The sequence below is a fragment of the Tursiops truncatus genome, chromosome 1 (genome assembly GCF_011762595.2).
Source record: "Tursiops truncatus isolate mTurTru1 chromosome 1, mTurTru1.mat.Y, whole genome shotgun sequence".
NCBI lineage: Eukaryota > Metazoa > Chordata > Mammalia > Artiodactyla > Delphinidae > Tursiops > Tursiops truncatus.
Genome location: NC_047034.1, coordinates 108,821,148 through 108,843,840, shown reverse-complemented (window position 1 = coordinate 108,843,840; position 22,693 = coordinate 108,821,148). Strand labels below are relative to the sequence as shown.

The 22,693-nt window shown below is 36.0% G+C and overlaps 1 protein-coding gene and 1 long non-coding RNA gene across 5 annotated transcripts in view; one reads left to right on the top strand and one right to left on the bottom strand.

Annotated features, from left to right (window-relative positions):
- Positions 1–22,673, top strand: part of LOC141275717 (uncharacterized) — an 87,001-nt gene extending 64,328 nt beyond the window's left edge. For 2 of the 3 annotated variants that reach the window (XR_012323964.1, XR_012323966.1), the window contains 2 exons: positions 788–867; positions 4,466–22,673. This is a non-coding gene — a long non-coding RNA (uncharacterized lncRNA). The remainder of the gene's footprint in view (positions 1–787; positions 868–4,465) is intronic. The other variant, XR_012323965.1, reaches the window with a different exon arrangement.
- Positions 1–22,693, bottom strand: part of COL24A1 (collagen type XXIV alpha 1 chain) — a 392,639-nt gene that overhangs the window by 12,041 nt on the left and 357,905 nt on the right. For both annotated transcript variants that reach the window (XM_073787806.1, XM_073787804.1), the window contains 5 exons: positions 18,361–18,396; positions 13,345–13,380; positions 13,214–13,240; positions 1,575–1,640; positions 765–933 (listed from right to left, as the gene is read on the bottom strand). In XM_073787806.1, coding sequence (XP_073643907.1) covers positions 765–933; positions 1,575–1,640; positions 13,214–13,240; positions 13,345–13,380; positions 18,361–18,396 — 334 coding nt within the window. The remainder of the gene's footprint in view (positions 1–764; positions 934–1,574; positions 1,641–13,213; positions 13,241–13,344; positions 13,381–18,360; positions 18,397–22,693) is intronic.

Below are 22,693 nucleotides of genomic sequence, written 5' to 3'. Positions count from 1 at the left end.
TATTTTCACTATACTTTATTCTAGAATGGAAGATGTTTTTGGACAAACATGTATTTATACATACATATGTATATGTGTATGTGTATAAAATAAAATATGGACTACTATTCATCCTGCAGAATTAAATAACTTAGTTATTTTCAAATCAGCATATATGTCATTGTGTGTTAAGACTAGAGTTTTTACCAAAAAATGATAACTACTAATATTGATTGTACAGCTGACCAGGTAGACCCAATAGAAATTAAAATTAAATGACATGTTGTAGCAGACAGGGTTTCCCCTACTTATCATCAGATAGTGATGGTTCTTCCACTTGCTTTAAACCTTTCCTTGATGGTTCTGTTTTTGCACCTCTGGCTAATGGATTTGGGGTATCAATGTGAGGATGAGAAAATTCCAAGAATGACAAGCCACTCCATCTTTATAGTCACTGATACTGAAATGAGGCACTTAAATTCCATTTTATGTAAAAACTAATTATAGAGGGTGTGGTAGAGAGGGCTCTATGACCTCTTCATGTTGCCATAAGTCAGGCTGTGCAGTGGAAAACCTTTTGTAAAGTGAACCCTTGAAAAAGGATACTTTGACCTCAGAAACATGTTTGCCTCTTTGAGTACGTATTTGGTTCTTGATGTTAAAATGCCTCTGCCAGGGATTTATCAAAAATGATAAGGTTTGGAAAAAATACACCGCAAATCTCAAACACACTGAAACGATGAAGCAAAATTAGATATCAGAGTTTAAGGAAACCAGTAACTTACCATCTGATACTTTGTGTTCACAGTTAAGCAAATCTTTGCAGATTCGTGCTGGGTTATCTCGTGTGCCAAGAGGATTCCTGATGCTGTGCAGTAAATTGCTAAGGTAGTTCAAGGTTTCGAATATCTCTGCACTGTGGTCAATTAAGGTCACTTCAGTATTCTGGTAGCTCTGCCAAGTCATTGTGAGAATCATATTAGCAAAGAAGCTTGGAGTAGTCATTACCAGCATGTAACCCAAATGATCAACACGGGGCAAGGCAGAAGAAAAATGTACTCCTGTTGTGTGCAAGGAGTTGGGAGCAGGATGTAAAGAACAGTTTATATTTAACTATAGGCATATTTGTATGTTTTATTAATCTTGATCCTAATAAAAGCTTAAATTCACACTCAAAAGTCTAGTTTTCAAGCTGACATAAAACTTAATTACTATGCCTACTGCATAATTTGAAAAAAACCTATATTATGAATAAACAGAGCTTAAATAGGAAAAAAGAGTAGTGATGATAGATAGATCTCATTTTAAGAAATGGCTAACTTCATTTAACTGTTTCTTCTATAGTACCAAATTCTTATTTTAAAAAATCCTTTAACAATATTATATTTTTGTTTTAAATGTTTTCCTTAAAAAACATCTGATGCATATATTTCTGTTTATTAAAATTGCTTACTTTGTCCTTAAAATTTTTTTCATTACTTTTAATCTCTTTTAAATACAGGCTTTGAGATAAAGTCACATTTGGGCCTCTGAAAAAAATTTCTGTTTAATTTGTAGATTGAGAGTGCTAGTGTAAATAAAGCCAGATATATTACCTCCATCTGTAGGGCAGTATGTGATTCAATCAGGGCTTGAATAGCAGCATTGATATCCATTTGTTTCTGTGTAAAACAAAACCATTTGAGATCAGCAATAAGATCAACACTGAGTGCTCTAAAGTAAAGCCTATAAATTCTGAAAGCACTGCTGTTAAAGTATACTAGACTTATTATCTAAAAGGGGTTTGTAACTCTTATGGTTAGACAGATCTTGCAAGTATTGCCTGACTATCCGAAAGGACAATATGCTGCTTTCATCCAAATCTCAAAAGTCTCCTAATTAAAACAGGACCAAAGTCTAGAGTTCTCAAATGAAAAACTATTTGTCTCTGCTGCATGAAAACACACAAAAAAGTTACTCACATGGAAGAAGAATGAAATATGATCCCCTCAGTTAATAAATTGTAAAGTGAAGAATAAATAACTGTAGTAATTTTTAACAGTTACATTCTTGGAAGGAAAATAGAATAAAATATTACTGTCCTGAGGTAGTCACCACATTAGTTTAATCTGATACTTCTGCGGTCTTAAAAACAATTTCTGAAGTTGGAAAAAGTATCATTAGTCCCAAAAGAAATAATACATCATGAATCCAATCTCCTCCTGCATTTAATAAAATATATTTTTAGAGAAAGACCCAACCTAACCATTAGTAAAAAGTCTTTTCGTATTTTATTTTTTAAAAAGCTTGGAAACTAAGAAGCATGAGTTGGGAGAAAGTTCTGTGAAATGGCATCTGTGTGAGCAAATCAAGCGATCTAATTTCTTTCAGAATGATTGTACTGCTGAGATATCTTTTTACTTGGCAGCCCATACAATAGAAACTCTTTTCAACAGATCTCTCATAACTCAGGGTTGGTAATTTGAAAAACTATTTAAAATGATGGGACAATCAACAAAATGTACTCATCTTTGCCTCAACATGTGGTTTTCATATTGGAAAATACTTGACTCATTCTGCATATGTACACTGCCAAACACATATTGAGGAAAAAATGGTAAGCAAACAATACAAAACAAAACAACCTTGCCCTTGTAGAGCTAAAGTTTAGAGGTCGATAAAGGCATTAATCAATCTCAAAAATACACATTTACAAATTGTGATACGTGCTATAAAAGAAAAGTGCATGGACCTATGAGAGAAATTACGGAGTATGAAATCTGGGGGATATAAGAGATTTGGAAGGACTAGATCAGCATAGGCTTCCCTGAGGTGGTGATATTTGAGCTGAGATCTGAAGAATAAATATGAATTGTTAGGAGAAGGGCTGGGAGAGCTTTCCAGGCAGAGGTAACAACTTTGCACAAAGGCAGTGAGATAGAAAAGCATGGCCTATTCAAGAAGAAGAAAGGCTTAGCATAAAATGTTCTGTGCAGATTAAATAATTCTGACCATCATTCTTGTGAGAATTGGCAGACTTTGGACATGGGTCACAAAAATATATTGGGACTAAATATGGGCAACTGAATTAAGTAGTAAACAATAGCCACCTTTATATTTTCCAGTTTGTGGTTAGGGCTTTGATCTTAGAAAAACTAGCAATAAGCAGTTCTCAGGCGCTTCAGACTCAGGACCCTTTTGTACTTTTAAATATTATTAAGGGCTTTAAAGAACTTATATTTATGTGCATTACAGCTTTTGATATTTAACATAGTAGGAATTAAAATATAAATTTTAAAACTATGTGTTAATTGCCTTAAAACAAATCCATTATATGTTAATATAAATAAACATTTTTTTAATGAAAAATAACTATTTTCCAAACAAAAAATTAGTGAGAAGAGCGGTACTGTTTTACACTTTTGTACATCTCTTTAATGTCTGGATTAATAGGAGATAGCTAGATTCTCATATTTGCTTCTATATTCAGTCTATTAAAGTGTTACTTTAGCTGAACTGTATGAAGAAAATCCAGCCTTAAAAAGATATGTAGTTGGAAAAAAGATTATTTTAGTATCCTTTTCAGATAACTGTGGATATTCTTCTTTGATATTCTACCAGAACTTGATAAGTGGTAGTTTCTTGAAGGTTAGTTGAAATGTGAAATCTGAAACCATATCTACAATGTATCTATTTTATATTCTTTTATATTAAAATCTATTGATCTATCTTAAACTTTGAAGAATCATTTACCAATGCATGATTTTAGTAAAAATCATGATTTTGGTTAAAATCATGCATTGATCATTGGAAAATAACGGTTCATGAAATAATGCAGATTTTCCAAAGACTGAAACATTTCGTTATGTCATATCAAAAGATTACATTCGTTAACATCATCACCAATCTCATCAGAAAAATGTAAGTACTGGTAAGTTGTCAAACTTGTAATAGATACAAGCATTCCTCAATTGTTATTGTTGCTTGAAATTTACCATTGGTATCAAATTGTCAGTTGTTTTCCTTGAAATGACAGGCTCACTTCATTCATTTTCAAGAAAATATCTGCCAAATACTCATGTCTGAATAACATTATCATTCTGTCAAGTAAAAATGGTGTTCCATGAAAAAAGCAGCTAGTTCAGTTTGCAACTGAAACAATTCTACAAGTGCTTGTATTTGAGGCAACCATTGTACTTCAATATGCAGAAATGCTTTATATGTTCTTCCATTTCATCACACAGAATATTAAAAAGATGTGTACTAAAGATTAGAGACCTAGGAGACAGCAAAATGGTGGCATAATGACCTCCCAGAATTCTCTCTTTTATAAAAGCAATGAGAAAACTGGGAAAAAAATGTAAGAATGAAGTTTTTCAGAATTATAGAAATTAACAAAATGCTTGCAGCAACCTGGGGAGCATTTATGAAAAATAGCTTAATTTCAGAAAGGGCAGTGAGCTTTGTAAAGCTTTAATCTGTCCTATTCCCATGCCTCTCTTTCCAGCTCTGTGGTAGCCTTGAAAACCAACAGCCTGCAATCGCAGTGAAAACAAGAAGCCTGGAAACCACAGGAGGGAGCAGAATGGGGCTGGAGTTGCTTCAAAGCCTTATTTCCAGCGAAATGTCATTATTTGACCTTTCTGGTGGTTCCCTTAAAGACTTGCAGGACTGTCTTTATTTTACCTGACTCAGAGCTCACTCAGTGCAAAAAGTCTTTCTTTCCCAAGGAACATTAAAAAAAAAATTTAGATGGAATTGTTTAACTTTGTGGCTCCTGGAAACATTAGAAAACAGTCGGGGCAAACAATAGGCTAAGAAAAGCTAGGGAATGAGATGTCCATAGGGATTCTAAAAAACTCTGACATATTCCTGGGAATCTAGAAGTCCATGTACATGCATAGGGCTGTGCACATGATCAGGAAAAACATAAGAAGGCCCTAAGTTCTGTCTTCTGGCTGACCTTCAGGCTCTGTGAAAATAGGAAATTAAAACTCGGGTATAGTTGTCAGTTGCCTGGCTGAGCACTGAAGGAATGCTCCAACATGCTCACAGAGACCCTTGGCAAAAACTGGGAGACTTCCTGGTTCTGGCATTTAAGGAAATCTCTCTCCAATCCTTAGCTGACCACTAAGCTAACTGAGTAGAGACTTTAGTGGTCACATATGTCAAGGAATACAGACTTTATACCTTTAGGAAAAGTCACTAAACAAACAACAAAAACAACAAGTAGCAACAATAAACACTGAGGCTGGGGTGAAGAATTTGACTTCCAGAGATGCCATTTTATATTATTCAAAATGTCCAGTTTTCAAGAAAAAAATGACAAGACATGCTGAGTAACATTAAAGTATGACCCCTATACATGGGAAAAAGCCAAGCAATCAATAGAAATAGAAATTGTCCCTGAGAAAGCCCAGATGTTGAACTTAGTAGACAAAACTTTAGCTATTTTAGGTATGTTCAAAGAACTAAAGTAAACCATGTCTACAGAACTAAAGGAAAGTATGAAAAAGATGTCTTACCAAATAAAAAATAGAAATTATAGAAAAGAACCAAGTAGAAGAAGTTTTGTAGTTGAATAATAACTGAAATCAAAATTTACTACAGAGGCTCAACTGTAGATTTCAGTAGATAGAAGAAAGAATCAGTGAACCTGAAAACAGTTTATTGAGATTATCCAGTCAGAGTCATATAAAGAAAAATGAAGCAGAAAATGAACAGGCTCAGAGATGTACAGGACATCATAAAACATACCAATGCATGAATGATGGGAGTCTCAGAAGAGAAGGAGAGAAATAGGGGTAGAAAGAATATTTCAAAAAATAATGGCTGAAAATGTGCCAAATTTGATGAACAACATTAATCTCCACATCCAAGAAGCTCAATGAATTCCCCTAGACACATCATAATCAAACTGTTGAAAGCTAAAGACAAAGAGAGAATCCTGAATGCGAAGAGAAGAGTGAATCCTGAATGCAAAGAGAAGAGACTCATCATATCCAAAGGATGAGATTTTTCATCAAAAACCATAAAGGTGAGAGGCAGTAGGATGACATATTCAGAGTGCTGAAGGAAAAAGACTATCAACCAAAAATTCTATATCCAATAAAACTATCCTTCAAAAAGGAGGAAAAAAGATATTCCCAGATAAACAAAAGCTGAGGTAATTTATCATTAGCAAACTTCCCTAGAAAAATAATAAAGGGAGTCCTTTGGACTGAAATAAAGGATACTAGGCAGAAACTTGAATCCACATGAAGAAATAAAGAGCACTGGTAAAGATAACTATACAGGTAACTATAAAAGAGAGTATAGATCCCAAACAGCCAAACAATCTTGAAAAAGGACAACAAACTTGGAGGTCTCACACTTCACTTTCAAAACTTACTACAAAGCTACAGTAATCAAAACAGTGTGGTACTGGCATACAGACAGACGTATAGACCAATGGAATAGAGTGCAAGAATAAACCCTCACATATATGGTTAAATAATTTTTGAGAAGGGTGCCAAGGCCATTCCCTAAGGAGGGAATAGTGCTGGGAAAATTTGATATCCACATGCAAAAGAATGAAGTTAGACTCCTACCTACATCATAAACAAAAATTAACTCAAAATGGATCAGATAATTAACTGTAAGAGCTAAAACTATAAAACTCTTGAAGAAAATATATGGGAAATGCTTCATGACATTGGATTTGGCACTGATTTCTTGGAGATGAAACCAAAAGCAAGGTAAAACAACAACAACAAAACCCTGATAAATTGGACTACATCAAAAACTTCTGTGCAAAAATCAACAGAGTGAAATGGCAGCCAAAGGAATGGGAGAAAATATTTGCAAATCAGCAAATCATATATATGATGAGGGATTAACATTTAGAATGCATAAAGAACTCCTATAACTCAACAACACAACAAAAATAAGCAACCCAATTCAAAAATGGGCAAAAGACATTTTTCCGAAGAAGATATGTAAGCCAGTTTCGCCAAAGAAGATACATATAAGCCAATGAGCACATGAAAAGATGCTTAACATCTGTAATCATCAAGGAAATTCAAGTCAAAACACAGTTATCTGCCACTTCACACCCCTTAGGATGGCTGTTATCAAACAAGCAGAATATAACAAACGTGAGGGAGGATTTGGAGAAATTGGAACCCTGTGTACTATTGGTGGGAATGTGAAATGGTGTACTTGCTATGGAAAACAGTATAGCAATTCCTCATAAAGTTAAACGTAAAATTACCATATGATCCAGCAGTTTCACTTCTGGGTATATATGGAAATGAATTAAAGGCAGGGACTCTTTAATCCATATGGAGTTAATTTTTGTGTATGGTGTTAGGTAGTGTCCTAATTTCAGTTTTTTACATATAGCTGTCCAGTTTTCCCAGCACCACTTATTGAAGAGGCTGTCTTTTCTCCATTGTATGTTCCTGCCTTGTCATAAATTAGGTGGCCATTACGTGCGTGGGTTTATCTCTGGGCTTTCTATCCTGTACCATTGACATATGTTTTTGTGCCAGTACCATACTGTCTTTTTTTTTTTTTTTTTGGCTGCGTTGGGTCTTCGTTGCTGCTTGTGGGCTTTCTCTAGTTGCGGCAAGCGGGAGCTACTCTTTGTTGTGGTGCTTGGGCTTCTCATTGCGGTGGATTTTCTTGTTGCGGAGCATGGCCTCTAGGCCCACGGGCTTCAGTAGTTGTGGCACGCAGGCTCAGTAGTTGTGGCTCATGGGCTCTAGAGCGCAGGCTCAGTAGTTGTGGTGCACGGGCTTAGTGGTTCCATGGCATGTGGGATCTTCCCAGACCAGGGCTCAACCCCCTGTCCCCTGCATTGGCAGGAGGATTCTTAACCACTGTGCCACCAGGGAAGCCCCATACTGTCTTGATTACTATAGCTTTGTAGTATAGTTTGAAGTCAGGGAGCCTGATTTCTCCAGCTCCGTTTTTCTTTCTCAAGATTGCTTTGGCTATTCAGGGTCTTTTGTGTTTCCATACAAATTGTAAAATTTTTTGTTCTAATTATGTGAAGAATGCCATTGCTAATTTGATAGGGATTGCACTGAATCTGTAGATTGCTTTGGGTAGTAGAGTCATTTTCACAATGTTGATTCTTCCAATCCAAGAACATGGTATATTTCCCCATCTGTTCATGTCATCTTTGATTTGTTTGATCAGTGTTTTATAGTTATCTGAGTACGAGTCCTGTGCCAAATGTAAAATAGTTAGCTGGTGGGAAGCAGCAGCGTAGCACAGGGAGATCAGCTCGGTGCTTTGCGACGACCTAGAGGGGTGGGATAGGGAGGGTGGGAGGAGGGCTCAAGAGGGAGGGGATATGTGGATGTATATATGCATATGGCTGATTCATTTTGTTGTGCAACAGGGTCTAGCTCAGTATTGTGACGCAGTTATACTCCAATAAAGATATATTTTTTAAAAAAGGCAGGGGCTCAAACAGATATTTGTACACCTATGTTTATAGCAGCATTATTCACAGTAGAAAAAGGTGGAAGCAACCCAAGTGTCCATCTGGATAAACAAAATGTGGTATATACATACAATGGAAATTATTCAGCCTTAAAAATGAAAGAAATTCTGACACATGCTACAACATGGATTAACCTTGAAGACATTATGCTAAGTGAAGAAAGCCAGACAAAAATGTTCAAATACTATATGCTTCCACTTATAGGAGGTATCTAGAGTAGTCAAATTGATAGAGAGATAGAAAGTAGAATGGTAGGTTTTTAGGGACTGGGGAAGGGAGGAGTGGGGAATTACTGTTTAATGGATCAGAGTTTCAGTCTTAGATGATGAAAAAAGTTCTAGAGATGACTGGTGGTGATAGTTGCACAGCGGTGTGAATGTACTTAATGCTACTGAAGAGTACACTTAAAGATGGTTAAAATGATACATTTTATGTATATTTTACCACAATTAAAAATAATAAGTAAATAAGTATGCTCATTATCCCTTACAGCTAACCATCCCACTTCTGGGAACAGGTCTTAGAGATATTCCACAAAATATGTATATGGACAAGACATGCATACTGTTTGTATTAGGAAAAAGATTGGAAACAACACCACCCATGAATAGAGGACTGGATGGATGAATAAACTGTAGGATATTCTTAATTGAAATGACCATGGTTCGTTTTCTTTGAGAATGTGGCAATGAAGAATACAGTGACTTTTAGTAGATTAGTAGTGTAGCATTTGGTACTAGATTCAAGCTAAGGTACTAGCAATTTTAACCACCAACAGTACAAATGTCAACTCAATGAAAAAGGGAGGGTTTTTTCCCCCACAATAGGCATTAGAAAGAAAAGAATGTCATAAAACTCGGCTACTCATAAAATTTTTAATTCCTATAATGCCAGTGTATTCCCAAATCCTAGCTCATGCCTGGCACATAGTAGGCATTCAATTTGCTGAATTTATTTTTTCCCAAGGATAGCCTTTAGGGAGGGCAGGCCCATAGAGATGGTATTAAGATGATTTGCCTGGGAAGTCATTCAGCAACATCTAAGTGTCCCCACCTAAGTGTGAAACTCTCATTAGGTCCAATAAGGGAATCCAAAAGAAATACCTTCCTCCATGTACTCTAGTTAGAACATATTCTCACATGAAAATCGCTTAAGGTTTATAAAAACGTGCACCAAGAATAAGGAGTTACCAGGATTAGTGGGACAAATGAAAGAAATTAGGAGGATTCATTATACCTTGAGGGGACGTAATATTCACAGTTCCTTTCCAATTTATTTGAGTAAAATGCAGATCTAGTCTGGGCACCCCAGTACTTTAAGAAGTGTTATTTTCCAGCCATCTAAAATTTTAAGATCACTCGATGGTGAAAACATTTATGGGGTGGGAACTGATTTCAGGTCATGCACCTCTCCATGGTAGAGGAAATTGCTTGTTCTAGGGAACTAGGATGATACCCGCAGCTGCTGCAACCTCTCAATTCACCAATCCAGGTTTCACAGCTGACCCATTAACTGGTATCATTAAGTTGAAAATTCCTTATCTCATTTAATGATTTTCAATTTTTACTATTTCCACTCCCCACACACACACACACACACACACACACACACACACACTCCCACACACACCCACCCACCCACCCATACACCCATCCTTTATCCCACCAACCATTTGTGGTTAACTTTGACATCCTGTTGTAATTTTTTTTTGGTCAGTTTCTAAATATCTTACCATGTGCACTGAGGGCTGGTCATCACCCTGATAATATCCTCAAATTCAAAAGCACCATCAATATATATTCCTTTTCCTGAAACATTGCTTTTTAGCTATTCTACTTTAGGAACTTGAGCAAGTTACTTATAGGTCTTAAAAAGAGGGGGCTGGACTAGGTTAGAGGTTTTCAAACTTTTTTTATCTTGACCCATAGTAATAAATACATTTTTATATCATGATAAGGTTCACACAAACATATATTTAACTGAAAACGTTTACAAAACATGTTTTTCCCTACTAGTGGTGATATACTTATTATGTTTTTTTTAAATTGAAGTATAGTTGATTTACAATGTGTTAGTTTCAGATGTATAGCAAAGTGATTGTTATACATATTATAATCTATATCTCTATTTATATCTCTATTATTTTTCAGATTCTTTTCCATTGTAGGTTATTACAAGATATTGAATATAGTTCTCTGTGCTGTACAGTAGGTCCTAGGGTGTTCTTTTTTTGTGCTTTTCTTAAAAATTGAGTAAAATTCACATAACATAAAATTCACCATTTTAGTCATTTTAAAGTATCCAGTTTATTGCTCTGGTAGATTCACTGTGTTGTGCAACCATTACCACTATTTAATTTCACAACATTTTCATCACCTCTAAAAGAAACCCTATACCCGTTAAACAGTCACTCCCCACATTTTTCTGTTTTAATTTCCTTTCAAAAGAATGCTGAGACTCACCATGTTGATCTTATGATCCACCAACTAATGAGTGACAATTCAGTCTAAAATAATTACTAAATAATTACTAAGAAGACTTCTATCTCTAATTCTAATATGATCCTATTCCATTCTAGACATTATTTCCCTCCAAGTGAAGTCTTCTGGCTTGGAGGATTCCCACTGAAATTTTCTAAGAGTTGCAACTTGCCTGTTTGCATTTATTCATTCATTCAGTAGACACTTCTTAAGGGCTTGAATGGAAAAGAGATACAGAACACATTGCTTACCTTCAGAGAGTTCACAGTCTAATACATGGAAATGGGCATGAAAATAAATGAGTATGAATGAAGAAGGGGAAGTGATCAGTTCTATCTTGCAGTGCAACGAGGGGATGGAATTAAGAAGAGTTTCACAGAAGATATGATCATAGTTTGAGTTTAGAAGGAATATGTAGGTATTTTCTTATTGGCATGTAAACCTCTACTCTGAAAGTCTTTTTTTCAAGGCTACACTGCCACTTTCCTACAGTGGTCTCTGCAAGTCCCAGAAAGACAGTATAAAGAAACTGGGTTTCATACTGGCCAGGAACAAGGAAGACAGAAAGGAGAGAAAGGGAAGAAGGAAACAAAGAAACTAATGTTAGTTGAGTACCTATAATGTGTCAAGCACATATACTTTTTCATTTAATCCTCCTAATAATTCCTCAAAGTATATATTCTTATCCACATTTTTCTCAGAGCAGAAACCTCTCACATGTCCTAATTCATTTTGGCTGTAGAGGAACACATACAAACATTTTTCAAGTGAGAGAGGGATGCGGTGCCCCAAAATATGGCACTTCAATGTGAAAGTTTTCACTAAACACCTCTAATTTGCCAATGATATATGACCTTTTAGAACTTGTTCTTTATTAGGAAAGCAGCTATGATATATCAAAGTCATTATAAGGTGAGAAGGCAACTGATGAGGGTTTTTCTAACCCATGCATTGTGAGGATCCAGGAGGAAAGGAAGAACAGAGAAGCGGAGAATAATCTAAAGATTTAAAAAAGGACATGCCCACTGATGTTCATGCCAGGGAAGGTTTCAATCCCCATCAGTCAGATGGCCAGAAAGGGGGAGGAATTTTTAAAAAATCATAGAGAAATAGGTGTCTTGTTTCCAAGGAGACCATCTTCCTGTGGCACTTTGCTTGAAAGTTACTCCTTGCCCTGATGAAAAGCTGAGGGGAATGAAGAGTTCCTGACCTGCTGGGAGTGGACCGCAGTGATCCACCAGGTAGAACTTTCAAAGATCCAAATGATACCAGAGAAGCATGTGGAAATAAGTAAGGCTTGGAAGGCATAGGACTGGCCATCTGTTTGGACAGTGTAGCCAACAGCGGATTTCCTTTAAGCAGGAAATCTGACCAAGGACCACTGCATTTGACCAGGATTCTGATTCTGCAGGAATGGGGCATGGGTGAGGTTGAAGATAGAAGGAGACCTTTTGTAGAAAGTAGGAAAACAAAGATATTACTGAGTAGCAGAGTGGATACAACGCATGAGAGAAACCAGTCTTGGAACATTGAGGCCAGGAGATGATAGCTGATAATGAAGTAACGGAAGTATCACCTCAAAGATAGCAGTAGCAAGTTTTGGGTTGTGATTGGTCACGAGCAAATACATGAGAAGTTCCAGGGCTTCTATGGCCAGCAGCAAGTGAGAAGAGTTCATGTAAAGGCTAAAAAGTGTATAACTCTGGTTGGCAAAAAAGAACATTTGAAAAAGGAGAGCTAGGACCCAGAAACAGGAAGAAATGGAGGGAGTTAGTATTTTGGAGCATTAATTATGTCAGACATTGTGCTGAGTACTTTACTTCTTATTTAAAACTCAAATCCACCCAAGAAAGTAAGAGATACCATCCTCATTTTATAGACAAGAACTCTGAGGCTTGGATTTCAAGTGTTATTATAGTTGGGAAGATTCTATATCAGATTAACAAAAGGAACAGAGGTAGGCAATAGGGATACCTTTTAACAGGGAGTTAATAGAAGAAGCTTTAAAAAATTACCTTTTTTTTTTTTTTTTTTTTTTGTGGTACACGGGCCTCTCACTGTTGTGGCCTCTCCCGTTGCAGAGCACAGGCTCCGGACGCGCAGGCTCAGCGGCCATGGCTCACGGGCCCAGCCGCTCCGCGGCACGTGGGATCTTCCCGGACCGGGGCACAAACCCATGTCCCCTGCATCGGCAGGCGGACTCTCAACCACTGTGCCACCAGGGAAGCCCTAAAAAATTATCTTATACTAAGATAAAATAAACAAAACCAAGAAAACTTACTCTTGGGCCTGATGCTCCAGGTGGACCCTATAACATAAAAAGATTTTTAAAGTATTTATTAAGTAGATATCTCAAACCAAGCAGGCATATAAGCATCAATGGTAAACAGATATAAATGTAAATAAACTCACTGGAGGCCCTGGTTGACCTCTCGGTCCTTGGGGACCCTAGAAGAAATGGAGACAAAGCACAATATGTATACACAATGCTTTTGGTTTGGTATAAACAAGTTGACTAAGATTCAGCTGCTATCATTGCCTTTTCATATGAGGCAAGTGATAGGATTCAAAGTTATTTTAGTATTTTGAAGTAATATGTTCTTGAACTCAGCTGTCACCCACATTCATCAACAAGCTGAATATATACTCTCATGTTTTGTTGATATTACTAGAAACTAAATTTATTCATTTTAATAAACTTATAAATGTAACATTTAACAATGTTAATTCTATTTTTCCTGTTATTTCTATCTACCATACAACTAATTGTAAAAAATGGAAACTTCAGTGTCCTTAGACATCTCCTTCTCCTTCAACATCCACCTATAATTTGGTTACCCACTACTGTTGATTTGACCTCCAAATCTTCCCAAAATACTACTACTCCATCCTCACAGCAACTCTCTTAGTTTAGTGCTGATCATGTGCTATGGACTAAATGTTTGTGTCCCCTCCTACATGCATATATTGAAGCCCTAATCTCCAGTGTGATGATATTTAGAGGTGGGGTCTTTGGGAGCTAATTAAATCATTGGAGCCTTTGTGAGTGGTAGTGCCCTTATAAGAAGAGACACGAGAGAGATGCTCTCTCTCTACCATGTGAGGTTATAGCAAGAAGGCAGCTAGCTATCTGCAAACCAGGTAGAGGACCCTCATTATATATGGAATCTGTGAGCACCTTAACCTTGGATTTCCCAGTCTCCAGTACTATGAAAAATAAATATTTTTTTTTTGCCCACAGCAATTTGTTATAGGAGCCCCAGCTGACTAAGATATCATGCTGTGCCTGGACTCCTAATTTGACTTACTGACTTTCTTCTCTCTACTATGCTAACTACATTCTACTTATAAAATGGAAATCTAATCATATCATTATTTAATTAAAATCATTCAATGGCTTTTTACTGTTTAGTGGATAAAGTATAAACTTCTTTTCAGTGACAGATACCATTTACTGAGAGCTCACTATGTGCCAAGCTGTGTGCTCATTTATTAGAACTCACTGTATGCCAAGTTGTATGCTATATTTCTACTTCACAGTTAAGAAAATGGAATGGCTAAGTAACCAGCAAGTAAAGGGCAGAGATAGGATTAAAATCCAAGTCAGTTAAATACAAAAGTATATGTTCTAAGTCAATATGCACCCCTGCCTCTTCTTCAAGGTCTGGGCCTTATTTCCACTTACTCTCCCCAACCCATCCTACACTCCCATCTGTAACCAACCACTTGCAGATCTCTGAATCATCCAAATTCTTTCACACATGAATTCTCCCGCATGTGCTATTTCCTCGACCAGGAATGCTTCTCCTTACCTTTTCTATCTATTCAATTCCCATTCCTCTTCCAATACTTCTTTAAAACTATATACCCACCTTGCCACCTTCTTCTTCAACTAACCACTTCTGCATTCCATAGTACATAACAAATAGGAAAGTCCCTACAGACCTTTAAAAGTGTCTTAGTCATCCTCTCATTTTCTGGAACAGGAATAGTGCCTAATACATAGTAGGTGTTCAAAGATCGGTAACGAATGAATGAATAATGTTTAAATTAACTAGTACTGATTTAGAAATTAGAATAGTTGAAAGGTATATAGTAAAATGTGAAAAGTTATGCTGACATTTTTCAAAACGAAACAACAGTAATCACTGTTAAGAATGCTCAAAATTTAACTTACTGGATGGTCAATTGAATGTTAAGACTACACCGAGTCAAATTCAGATTATGGTTAAAAGACGGCAAAGCAAAATTTATCTTCAACTGAGTTTTGAATAATGTTAATGCTATGCTTGACTTAAGTATCTTTTATTGCCAAAGCTGTTGATTCTAAATATACTGTGACAATAAGAACAAACAACACACAGTAACTTGAAAAGGATAGAGTACTCCAACACCATGCCTGCTGGACATTTCTTAGTTTGCCTGGTTTATGATTATAGGTTAAAGCAGAAAATGCATCAGACTTTTACCTCAGAAGTGGCATGGCAAGTTAGGGAGATTTCATGTTGGAACAGCCTTTTAAATATACAGAGGCTCGGTCTTCCCCGGTGGCGCAGTGGTTGAGAATCTGCCTGCCAATGCAGGGGATACGGGTTCGAGCCCTGGTCTGGGAAGATCCCACATGCCGCGGAACAACTGGGCCCGTGAGCCACAATTACTGAGCCTGCGCGTCTGGAGCCTGTGCTCCGCAACAAGAGAGGCCGCGACAGTGAGAGGCCCGCGCACCGCGATGAAGAGTGGCCCCCCGCTTGCCACAACTAGAGAAAGCCCTCGCACAGAAACGAAGACCCAACACAGCCAAAAATAAATAAATAAATTTAAATATACAGAGGCTCAGGAGTGAAATTGGCTGAGTAAGTTTCTCCATTTTGGATCAGCATTGTAAAAATAAACAGTTGACATTTTACTCTACTTAGCATATTTCTGACATTTGCAAAATCTCACTGAAGGTTCAGTACAAAATATCTACCTTATCTTTGACTGTGAAAAAGCATTTTGTCATAGAAAGAAGAAACTGTTTTTACTGAGTTCACTTCAGCTTGTTACCCAGAACGAGTCAGATCATCACAAATATGATAAAATGAAATACTTCAACCCAAACAAGACAGGACAGGACAACCCCAGTGAAGCAAATGCATAGAATAAGGCCAAGTAAAACAAAATATTATTCCAACAATATAGTATTTATTCTTTTTTATTCTTCTACCTAACCCACCACTAAGGAAAAGTGATTCACTCTCTCTAGATATTATATAAACAAGTATATAAAGAAGGTTATCATACAGTTTATAATAAGACTGCAATTGTCTATGTTAATTTCCTATAGGGGAACCAAATTAATGTGAATGGCTATAGTGGTTATTTGGCTGTAGTGAAAGCACTACCTTTGAAAATAGACTGTCTCTCCATTTAATCCCCCAATTCCCATATGATCCTTCAAAAGTAACATATTTTTTTCATTAAATTTGAAAAATACTGGTAAGTGTATGTCCTTAAACCTGACTGTGTTAGACTTTGCCTTTACATAAATGCAATCTTTAGTTTCAGGATCTTTACTTTAGGCTGGCTTATGTACAGAGAGCTTCCCTTACCTCATTCTTAAACTGAGAAGCTTGCACGGTAGATGCTTAGCAGCATCCCTGGTCTCTGCACACTAGATGCCACTAGCAACCTTTCCCTTTTCTCCAGTTGTGACAACCAAAAATGTCTCCACACATTGCCAAATGTCTCCTGGGAGGGGGAGCAAAATGGCTCCTGGTTGAGAACCACTGGTTTAGAGGGTTTAATTGGGAGTTTAGTAATATTAAATAAGATTTATTATTAGACAGTAATGTGATTAAGATGGAATGAGTGAATTCATGAGTTATGCCCTATAAGCCCTAGGGGATAACTGCGTATCAGGAATCCATTCATGTGGAATCTGTATGTGGGCTGCTCTTAAAGTAGGTGAAGGATGTGTACATACCATCTTCCTTACCCAAGTTGCTCCTAACCCTTATTTTCTGAGAGGTACTATGATTAATAGAAAAGCACAGTAGCCTGGGATTTGGAAGATCTGGGCTCTGGTCTTATCTCTGTACCTAATTAGCTGCATGTCCTTGAGGGAGCTGCTGCACATATGGATCTCAGATATCTCGAGTGTAACATAATAGGTGTGGTGAAGGTAATCTCCAAGATTCGCTTTAGAACTGTGATTTTCAAGCCTTTTATCATTTTTCTTCTTAATGTTTTGTATCTGGAGAAAGAAGGTCACATACGTGTACAAATAGGGAATTTTTTTCACATGAAATGCTTGTGACAGCCATTGTCATAGGCACTCGAGGTTTCCTATCTTGATGGAGCTTACGTTCTAGCCACAGTACTTGGAGAGGATAGGTCAGGGAGGCAGTTGGAGACAGGTATGGAATATGGGTTAATTCCAAGCCTCCCTATTTTTTCTTTTCCCTTTCCACTTCTCCTGCGGGAGCGGGGGGTGGGGGGGTGGGGGCATATAGCTTCACTGTGTGCAAACATCCTTGCTTCCTGTTAAGGAAGTCTGCTGAGAAAATATAAGGGACACATTGCTGCAAATTAAACACATCTATTTTAATACCCTTTGAGGATTCTTAGGCTATCTGAAATCACATAAATTTCCTTCCTCAGCAAACTAATATAACTATAATTTACTTACTCTGAGCCCCAAGCTTACCCTATGGTGAAAAGCAAAGATCTCAGCTGTCACTATATAATATCATGACCTTTTAAGCAAGACTTTAATGCTATCTTCAAGTTTATTCCTATATGCCTTCTATATTTGGTTTCAGTACCCCTCATTTCACTCCATGCATGCCCTCTGTTTATGACTGCTGCTTTAATAAGTTCTGCTGGGACAGTGGCCCCTTTACAAAATATCTTCTTTAACTTGGAAGAATTGACATCCAAGAAAAATAGGAAATAGTGCCAGTGTAAGCCATTTAGTCCTGAAAATGCTGTGTACCTTTTGCCCATCCTCTCACCATTGTTTCCAGTTGGCTGAAATATACAACTAATGATTTGCTTCTGCTTTGCAGCCCTCTTGGGTGCTGACTGGATCTAGTGGTATATATCTAAAGTGACTTGACAGTCCTCCTGTTCTGGCACCGGTGAAGAAGGCTCACACCTCCTCTCCTGATGCCTGAGAAGGCAAATATTCAACTTCACACAGTGATTTGGAAAGAATGTGACTGACAGATTCTTCAACATGTTTAGGGCTTATCAGGTTTCACTGCAATATACCATATAGGTTAGTTCTACATATAGGTTAGTTTTCTTCCTGAAAACTGTAATTTTATTTTCATTCCACAAGTATCAGGGACATAATAATGAAAAAATCAAAAAAGGTCCTTGTTTTCATAGAGCTTATAACCTAGTGACCAGTGATACTATTACCACAAATTTAGTTAAACTTACAGTTTCACCTCTAAAGCCTTTTTCACCTCTGGGTCCCTGAAAGAAAAAAAAAAATGTTAGTTTAGTGTTGTTGATAGTTATTTATCAAATGTAATTGAGGCTGTATCCAGAAACATGATAATTTCTGTTGGGTTTTTTCCTATCTAGCAAGACCTGTTTAGTTAACGTTATATAAATTCTGATTTTCCTAAGTTAAAGCAAAACAAATACAATCTACTGACTCACCATGTCTGTTTTGCTATGCCTAGTTCCACCTTAAAGTGAGGGTTATGCTACTTTTTCATTCAGTTAAGTCAAAACAGCTGATCTGACAATCAAAGGCAAAATAATTTAGAAAGAAAATTAAGAAAGTTAAATTCTTCTAATATTTGTTTCTCTCAGCCTTTGAAAAACCCTGCTTCCAGGGTGGTTTCCTCCTTCTCTTTTATCTTCTTTTTTTAAATTTCTCCTGAGCTATATCCCATAAATTTTGATACGTTGTGTATACAGTTTCAGTCAATTCAAAATATTTTCTAACTTTCTTTGAGACACTCTGGTCCTTGAATTATTTAGAAGTGTGAGGTTTAATTTTCAAGTGTTTGGGGATTTTCCTATTATCTTTCTAGTTTATTGATTCTTAGTTTAATTCTGTTATGGCCAGAGAATATACCTTACATGACTTCTGTTATTTTAAGTTTAGTAAAATTTGTTTTATGATCTAAAATATGGTTTATTTCAGTGAATGTTTCATGTGCACTTGAAGACAATGTGAACTCTGCTGTTGCTGGATGTCACTACTGTTATTCCTGTTAATATTTTCATGTTCCTTGTGGAAATTGTGTATTTATTAAAAAATGAGATAACACTACTCATCTTTTCTGTAACCTGAATTTGCACCTTCAAAATATTAATGCTTTTCTATATCAATCTACAATTCCCACCTAACCATAATGCTTACCAGTATTTTAAAAAGTATGATATTTTAAATGAATTGCCTATTAAATTTTTTTCCAATTTTTGTCATGATAAACAGCACTGTGATAAATATCCTTGCACTCTTAAAAATTTTTGATAAAAATTGTCCTCCAGAAAGTTTGTTTGAAATTGCATTCACACTTGCAATATATGGGAGTGCATGTTTCTTCTGATACATGCTATGATGTACTATCACTTTTTGTTAATCTTGCAGGCTAAAAATACTGTTTCATTATTATTCACTATATTACTTCTTTTGTGTTTCCTATCTTGTCCTTAATTCATTTCAAACTACTATATCAACTTTAAAAAGCTGAGTTTTAAGATATCTTTACAGAACTTTTTTTATGCCCTCCTCCACCTCCAATCCAGTATTAACAACGTGGTACATATCGCTTCATACTTTTTTTCTAATCAGATATTGACACGTGTATTTACATGTGTATGGGGTGATTGGTCATTTTTTATAATGTTAATATCATATACTCTTCTACGCATCATATTTTTCACGCTTAATAATACATCATGAAACAACTGCAAGTCAGCCAAACTAGATACAAATAATTATTTTTAATAGTTGCATTAATATCCCACAAAGTGGATAGATCAGAGTTTACTCAACCATTCCTCTACAGATGAGCATTCATGTGATTTCATACTTTTTTTTTTTTTTTTTTTGCCATTACAAACAGTGCTGTGAAAAAAAGCTTTGTAAAATTTCCCTAGTGTATTGGGTACTTTTATTTATATGGGACAAATTCCTCAAAGTGGAATTGCTTGGTCATAGGGTATAGGTACATATATTTTAACAAATACCTTTCCATAAAGGCTGTAATTCACATTTCTATTAGTGATAAACAAAAATACCTTTCTTCCTACAGCCCTTTCTGAGAGGTTAGATGTAATATCTCATTATTACCTTAATTTGCATTTCTCTGACTAAAAGTTAGGAGACTGGTTTTTCAAATAATTACTGACCTTTTGCATTTATTCTTCAATTCTCTACTAAATTTTCTTTTTCATACCAATTTGTAAAGCTCTTTATATTACCCATTATATGGTATATGCTTTGCAATTACTTTTTCTCAATTATATTAGTTTTACTTATGGAATCTTTTGCCATAAAAATTAAAAATTTTCAAGCATTCAAATATGTCTTCTGTTCTTTTATAGTTTTCACATTTCCTATCTTATATAAAAGGTCTCCCCAACCCTTAAGCTATACTTTAGTTTCCTAGATGATTTTTCTGAGATTTTTAATTGCTTCTTTTCTTTCTTTTTTTTTTTTAACAAAGTCTTTGAAAGTTCATCTGAGATTTTTAAAAAATTGGGTGAAATAGGGTTACAATTTCTTATAGCAGTAGTAAGACTAAAAGGAATTTTGTCTCCCTTCCCTATCACTGTTATAGGAATGGGTGTGTGGCTGATTAATAGATGTGAGGAAAAAAAATGTAAATGGAGACTTATAGAAAAAGTTTTATTTTTCCCAAGACAAGGGATACAGTTCACTTTTTCACTTTGGATAATCGTATCTAGATGTGATTCCTGAGAAATTGTAGTCATTTGCCCTAAGCCTAATTATAAAGATAGCATTCAGGATGGCAGAGCAGATGTATGGAAATAGTCTTGGATAACATGATTAAGTCGCCAAATTAACCAAATCTGAAGCCCTTCCTAACTCTGGGATTCCCATAATGAGATAGACGTTTCCTTATTGTTAATGCCAGTTTGATTCAGGGTTCCTACTACTTGCAGTCCAAATCATCCTAACTGATATACCATTTTCATTGTAATTAAATTCCTATTTAGTCTGAGATCTAATTCTGGGCTCTAGCCTGTTACAATGATCTATTCTTTGTACTAACACATAGTGTCATTTACAAAGACTCTGAAGTAATGTTTTCCTTTTTGGAAAAGCAAGTCCTCCATCCCCCACCACTATTTTTTTCCACAGTGTGTTTTGGCCATTCTCAAATTCTTATTCTTTCATAGTGAGCTTTCCTTAGAAGTTTCTTCTTAGAATAGAAAAAATAGATGGAAAAAATTTGATGTACATGCTGAGCATTATAAGGGCCTTTAAGAACTATCTGTAAACAAAGCACAGTAAGATATTTTAACTGAGCCATTTCTTTATCATATTTTCCTTAACCAATTAATATTTCACATTTTTGACAGAGGAGAACAATCATTCCATAATCAGAACAGTATGTGTTCCTTAGCTTGCTGAAGAACCAACCACCCACTGAAATATGAGATTTCTCCCTCTTATAACCTCCCACTTAGACTATATAGCTCTGAGTGGTAAATGCTGCAAATCTAGAGACATACTGAGTTACACATTTCATTTTTTTAAATTAAAAAGCCAGAAACTTTGGTGGTGAATTCTTCTCTAAATTTATCAATGAGAACAGTGATACTTAATATTTGAAACATTCTCTTTTATATTTTTAAACTCTGTGTCTATAGACACAACACTTTCAAATGATTCAAAATACTGATTCCCTGCAGAGAATGAATCTTTCCTTTCCAAGCCTCAGTTTTCCTCTTGTATGTTTATACTACTGTTAGTATTGTAAAACCCTCCTGTGACCACCTCACTGTCTTATTTCTGTTTTATTTCATAGCAAGATTCCCTAAGGCCCTGGCATATGTTAACTCTCTCAGTTTCCTCTCCAGACATAGCTTGAATGGAGTGGAAAGAGCACTGCTCTTGAAGTAGGAAATATCATCTATATGATTCACTACCTGTATTATCTTAAATAACTAGGTGAACTACTATAAATGTCATCTGTTTCCTTATGTCTTGAATGCAAATAATCATACCTACTCCAAAAGTTTGAGAAAAGTTATTAAATATTTTTATTTACTTCCTTCCTCACTGAAAGCTGTACTCCGTCTTCCACTGCAATGTATTCTCTTAAAGATCACGGTTAGCTACTCCTTTCTCGAAACTGAGCTTAACCTTGTGCTTTTCTGGTTTTCCTGCTCTTCCCACCAACTATTTCATCCCTTTATTGTGGGCACTTCCAAAGACTCAAATCTTGGCTGCATGCGTACCTTTTCTTATTCTCCCTCTTTCAGAAAATGGATTCTTTCTGTTGCTTTAGTGATCACCCCTGTGCTTATAATGCTCAACCCCTCCTCCTCCACCCAGTGCTACTTTCCTTTCTCAACTCCAGTTTTAAGTGCCTACCTCACTCTGTACACCTTTTCATTACATTAGATTTCTAAGTTCTCAAGAATAACCTTCCAGATGAAAATGTACATCTGTTTTTATCCTTGCTTCTCAAATACCCAGGGTGATCCCTTGTGGATTACTCTAGAATAGGATTAAGTAAAAAAAAAAAAAAAAAAAAAAATATATATATATATATATATA